The sequence below is a fragment of the Varroa jacobsoni genome, unplaced genomic scaffold, assembly GCF_002532875.2.
Source record: "Varroa jacobsoni isolate VJ856 unplaced genomic scaffold, vjacob_1.0 scaffold_847, whole genome shotgun sequence".
NCBI classification, from domain to species: Eukaryota; Metazoa; Arthropoda; class Arachnida; order Mesostigmata; family Varroidae; genus Varroa; species Varroa jacobsoni.
Genome location: NW_019213749.1, coordinates 83,617 through 89,935, shown reverse-complemented (window position 1 = coordinate 89,935; position 6,319 = coordinate 83,617). Strand labels below are relative to the sequence as shown.

At 41.1% G+C, this 6,319-nt stretch overlaps 1 protein-coding gene across 1 annotated transcript; it reads right to left on the bottom strand.

The window, feature by feature from the left end:
- Positions 1-1,124: 1,124 nt before the first annotated feature.
- On the bottom strand, positions 1,125-4,527 carry LOC147752964 (uncharacterized). Its single transcript, XM_086970035.1, has 3 exons — positions 3,948-4,527; positions 2,845-2,931; positions 1,125-1,499 (listed from the first exon to the last, which is right to left on the bottom strand). The coding sequence occupies exons 1-3, from the start codon at positions 4,131-4,133 to the stop codon at positions 1,356-1,358; spliced, it is 417 nt and encodes a 138-aa protein (XP_086826161.1). The 5' UTR covers positions 4,134-4,527; the 3' UTR covers positions 1,125-1,355.
- Between the last annotated feature and the right edge of the window lie 1,792 nt (positions 4,528-6,319).

The window sequence follows — 6,319 nt, the reverse complement described above, 5'->3', positions numbered from 1 at the left end:
TGGCCAAACTGGTAATGTCAGTCGTTGTCCTATAGGCAAATGATATTCTCCTATAGGTCGCAAGATACTTTCACTTATCGAAAGCGTTTCTAGCCTCTGATTTGCTTCCGTTTGTGATGTCAGAACCTTCCCCATGCTCAGAACCCGATTTCGTCCGTTCATGGACTCTATCAATTTCATAAGCAAGCCAGCTGTCCATCGTCTTGAGGCCTGCATCAAGGTCGAAACGATCTCTAACTCAACGATGCAACGAGCAGTCAGCTAAATTCTGATTGGCGTTGGAACGTCTTTCACAACACACACACACACACACACATATACATACATATACACGCACATGCTAATAATAACATAGCCATAAACGACACAATACAATTTCAGAGGTTCAGTTGGACGTCACACGTTCATCAGTAGCTTCTTCCTCATTACGTCGCCGTAGGAAACGGTGAAACACAGCGGGTTACCCAGAAGCATCACCTATGTGGCCTTCAGCTTGCCAGAGCTTTCGTTTGGTTTTCTCTCGCTGTCACACGTACTTTGTAGAGACCTCTTCGAATAACTCTTTCATGCAAACATATCCGCAGTTGTCCGTTCAGCACCGTCTCCTACCTCACGATAGTTCCTCTTAATAATAACGTCCGTTTCCGACGAAAGGCACAGTTTATCAACGTATTGGAAAATGCGATTTTTTGATCACATCAGCACAGCATCAGCGGCGATCGAGAAACTTATAGGGTCGAAATGGGAGCCCCACTCACATGAGATAGCTGTTCCTTGGGTCGTTGTTGGACAATCCAGTGAACAAACGCTTGTTTCGAAATTTAGGTTTTCTTACAATTGCTATTGAATTAACGTGCAGGGAGTTTCACAATGCATAAATAAAAAAATATCTCTGTATAATCCAATGACTCTGGGAGGTGTGCGCTGTTCCTCTAGGTTTGACAAAATTGAAGTATTGACCATATGCGTAGAACGAGTGATCATATTAAATTGGTAGTTAACATATACATCAACAAGGACTCGACCGTTTTGCCGGATTCATATTATCACCATCAGACTCACTGACGGAAAACGATAGGGTGATGTAAAAAAAACTAACAAGCAAGCACAATGAATACACGGTATAGTATTAAGCCCTAATTTTAATTAAACAAAAAAAAAAAAATCGCAGACCAATTAGTTACATTGTTTTTGGTCACTTAGGAACGTTGGGGGTGTTCTTTGATCCTTAGCGCAAATATCTACCTGCCAGGTTGCGAACATGGACGGTTATACATTATGGTTTCACACATACAACTACAGCTAAAGGCAAAAAAAAAAATAACAGAGCATAACGTTCGAAAACTGGGAAAATATCAAGTTAGGCGTAATTGTGAGAATGGCTCTTTTTCCGGAAGAGCTTTGCGACATAGTGGGCATGTCTTCTGTTTTGCTAACCACGCGGTCAAGCAGGGGCCGCACAGGAAGTGCTTGCAGACATTAACGTTGACAAGGTTCACCTGGAAACAGAAGGAACGCGATTACAGAAAACTTCGTGCAACATGAATACACTCATATATCTCAATCATAAACTAGTGCCCCGATTTAGCAGCAAGAAATCTGTCGCATTACATGTCGGCCACGTCCGATTCATCGTCGAAGTAGAAAATATCGTTATGCTATACCTCTAAGCCGCTGCTGTTATAATCCATTGTTTCAGCGATTTGAATTTTGTTATGAGCAGAATTTTTAGAAACCTGTAACTCGTTTTTTTGGTATTTTTTTTTTGCATTGCGCAGCAGATTATCAGATCCACGAACTGCGCTACACTGATCCTACGGCGATCATTCCCGTAATGTACTTCCAGCCATGACATGTTATTGCTCGTACCATAAATAACGAGGGACCCACCTTACTTCTCTCTGTCCATTGTCTATCGAAAAATTCTAGGTACAATTGTTTCAAAGAAATCAGAACCTGTGCGGACTTCCTTAACGAGCGACGAGATGCCTGATGCAATAGACATACTAATCGATTTTGTCCTTCAACATAAGTGGTCGAGTGTCAACTTGAAAAATCTACCGCAGCCCTATCGCGGGTGTATTTCACGATGCTTTTTCTTTGTGGCCCTATTGTCCTGTATGACCTAGTTTCGTAGAAGGATGTCTTTTAGGTAGGTGGTCTGCTGTTGTTCTCGCTGAAGCAGTACGGAAGTACTTAAAACGGCTCGAAATCTGCTTTCAGATATACGGAAACAGGGCAAAAGGTACTGACAATAAAGGCTCTACCTCATCTGTAACGTCGATTGGAACCTTCGTTGGTGCTCTATCTGTATAAACTTCATACCGGTTTGTATTATCGAGACCATGTAGACCATGTATTATCGAAAACAGCAGTTCCGGTAATTTCAATTACTTCAGATACGAATTCAGCCGTCTACCTGTCTGGCTAGATAATCCATATTATAATTTACTTGACTGAGCGCGCATTGTCATTTATATCGCCTTATTGTTACCGTTCGACTTTCAAACGTCTCTCAGACCGAGTAAACCCATAAAATTTGATTGTAATCATTTAGCTCTGATCTCATAATCAGTAGTTTGCCGATAGTAGCGAGTTATTTCACAAACACATACGAATCCTAACTCCAGTTAGAATCAGACGATGAAGAGAAAGTGAGCGGCCTGTATTCGTTTATATATATACATGTGTGTGTCATTGATCAGTAAATTAATAACGTAATTAGATCATAGATTGGTATGGTAGAGTTTGACTGCAGCATTCGGAATTCAACTGTCGCATAGTTGTGAATAGAGATCCTACTCTATAGGTGATAGATATGACTTATATAAGCCTAATAAAGACCTTTTCAGATAGAAGCTCATCTAGATCCAGAAGACAGATTGGACAACGGATTGCGCTTGAGATACATTCTGTCTGTGTCGTAGCGTCCTGAAAAAGTAAATCGGAAATGAACCAAAAAGTAGCTTAAATAAAGGACCGCATAACCTAAAATAGCGTTGAGCTTACCGTAGACCAATGTTTTATTTGTTAGAAAAAAAAAAACAAAAAAAAAACCCGCTTTGCTATTATTTACACTGTGATTTATAGCCGTTAGCGGGACTGCAGCCCCTAGAAGAAATTCTAGAAGAAATATAAACTATATAAATAACAGACAGTAGTAGTAATAGTAATTCTGAAGCCGTTGCTGTGAACACAGCGTTTTTAGTCTACTTTAGGCGGGTAAACATGTTTTGTTTTTTTCACACCGCTTCGTACCACTATCTGTTGCTGCACATGTTGCATTGAACATGTGTTCTACCATCGGATAGCACGACAAATCCAATGAGATGTCGTTAAGAGATCGAGTCCATAGGGTTCCTGGCTAAAACCCCACAGGCGCATACGGACCGATGTAGGCTTCACATGCTGGTTAATAAAGTACTATATATATTTTTATTCGTTGCGGTACTATTGTTGTCATTAGCATCTTCCCCAATGAACACTCTTCACTTGAACGTTGCATTTACTTTAGCGTATAGAATAGTACGCTAGAAAAGACTATATTTACATGTGATATAACAGCTGTTTCGGCAATATTGGCTGGTAACGATTCGATATAATCAAGAGGACATAGTATGTTCACACGCCACTGGCCGTAAGTAGCAACTAGACGACTCAGCCTTGGGTTTGTTAACTCAAGCCCAGTGCCGTAACCGGTGTATAATACAAACATACCATTAGCATTGTTTATGATGCTCCTTTTTCGAGTCAAACAACAGCGTGGTGGTTATGATTAGTCGTGCGTTATGTGTTCATGTAAATGCCCGGGAGGTAATGATCTGTTTAGCGGGAAGTGGACACTTGTGAAAAGACGACTAGAAGGATAGTCAGTGTTCGTAATAGGTCGACATGCTGACGTATAAAGGAGGAACATAAATCTCAAAAAAAAAACAAACAAACAGCACCTGCACGGAGCCTTCCTTGATCAATGAAACTGTTTTCCGGGGACGCTTGACAGGCGCAGACTTGTGCTTCACAGGCGTAGACTTAGGTTTTATGAACGTAGGAGTAGTAGTTACGGTTCTATTCGTTGCTGTCGCGCTTCGCAAGCGTAGCCTAATTGGTACTTCTTCAGTCTTTTTCGTACTCATCCTTAAATTGTAAATGCAAATGTATGAACATGAAAACAATCGCCATATACAGTATCGGCGGTGTCGAATTGGCAGCCTCACGCATGCATGTTCACGTATAAAATACGTTCATGAACGACTGCATGTGTCGTATGTCCTCGATGGCTTGTATCGTTGAAAAACTTATTTCTAACTAAAATCCATCATAAGTTGAGCGAAAAAGTCACTGATAAATTCGCCTCTAGTTGATCGAGCGACAACTGAGTTTACATCACTTCAAGTGTTCTAATTGTTGCAAACTTGTTGACGTTGTCGGACACCTCGTTGTCGTTTAATAGGCAGAGCCATGAGGATAAGTTATGAATATAATGGACAATTCAGACGACAGACTTACAATGTTTACCAACGCATAGAGCCGCTGTGGGCTACGAATTAACGGCAGCCCTGCTCAGCTTTATAATATCACTTCCCAAAGAGAAGAAAGCTAGCAAAACATCATTTACAGTCATATTGAACAACTGTATTAAGCTATTGTGCGATGCGAATAAATAGGCAAAGCTGGCGCTGGCCTGGCTAATTCATCTTTTGCATGTTTTTATTGTCTACATATATTGCCTGTATCTGTAGTTTAATTATGTAGAGTTGGATGTTTGTCATCGGGCTGGCGGCGAAAAAAGGTCGCTATTAACTGTCAATCGTTGGTTTAGTTCCTACAAGCTTGGAATACTATTCCGCTATATGTGGATTGTTTGTCCTAGAAAAATATTGACCTATCAATAACATGAAAGAATTTTCAACATTTATCCAATAATAACGATGATGATTCTCGTATAATAACAACTTTGGACGAACAAGCAGGAATCACATACTTATTTAATACGTTCAATGGCGTATGTAAGTGCGAGGGATGTCACAGGAAGAGTCAGCTGTTCTCTAATTAATGGGAGAAATTACAGTGTTGAACTGGAGGGTACATTGAGGCTTTTGACTGTTATTGGTTGTATGATTACAGTGTGCCCCTAAGTGCCGTCAGTCTAATTGGAGAGGACTTGGCCTTTTATCGTTTTTGTCCCTTTTAAGCACGCTAAGCTAATATTAGCTGCAGAAATGTATATTCAGCTGAGCGAAAGTTTTCGCTTGTACCTCCTTCACCTAGGCCTTTTCATAGATCATTCAGTGAAGAGAACGAGTCCTGGCCAAAGATCACCCGCTAGAAAATTGGCCACCATAGCCGCTACAACTTCTCTGAAATTTTTTTATTTCCTTAGCTTTCATTACTCAGTAAGAAAACCTCCTCAAAATATCACCTGTGAAAACGGAACCCACATCTACCAGATTCGGAGGCAAGCATTTCGGAGGTTCGGGTACAGCTAAAAGGGTAAAGGCCATTTACCCTCTGAATATATATGTAATGACAGTACAAAAAAACTACTTCTTCGTCAGGGAAAGATCTACTTATCAGGGCAAGTGGATCTGAGAGCAATTTGCTGTAACTGATGAAGAAAATCTATGCTATGCTATGCTATGCATGGCAAATGAGTAACGTTCACGATTAAACATTAAGTAATATCGCAGACGTATTTCGCCTATTTATGCCGCAACCCATTTATCAGAGTAATCAGCCAGCATGGTCTTTCCGTCGAGCTCGAACCAGGCCAATAAGGCCTGGCAGCTCTATTCGAGCACATGTATATTTTACACACATTACTGACGCTTGAAGTTTTGAGTGAACGGCGGTGCCGTCAGAGAATTCGCGAGCGGCAATAAAGAATCGGTTATCAGTACAACTGCACGCCTCGTTAATCTCTACCAACTGTGCGTAAAACAAGCCTGGCGCTAAGAGAAACGACAAAAAAACGGTGTCCAGATTTCCGGGTATGTGCATTTGGGTTGCTTGTAGTCAGAAGAAAAGTCAAATGAGCTCTGCAGAACAAAATGATGAGCTCAACATTTTGTGAACTCGAAATGTGCTGCAAGTAGATACTGCGTAGTTGTCCGGTCTGCTGAAATAGGCCAGTCCTTTTATTGTTGGCCAGGTTATAGCTTAGCCCTTTGCGAAAAGCTGGTGGAAATAGGTTGCAAAATGCACGAAGCGTTTAGGTAAAGTCAATTATTTCGTACTAGATGGGAACGATCCAAACTCGTTCGGAAAAACAGAGCTCCAAGCAACCGAAGCAGGGCAAGCGGGGGCTCGTGAGCCCACAAGT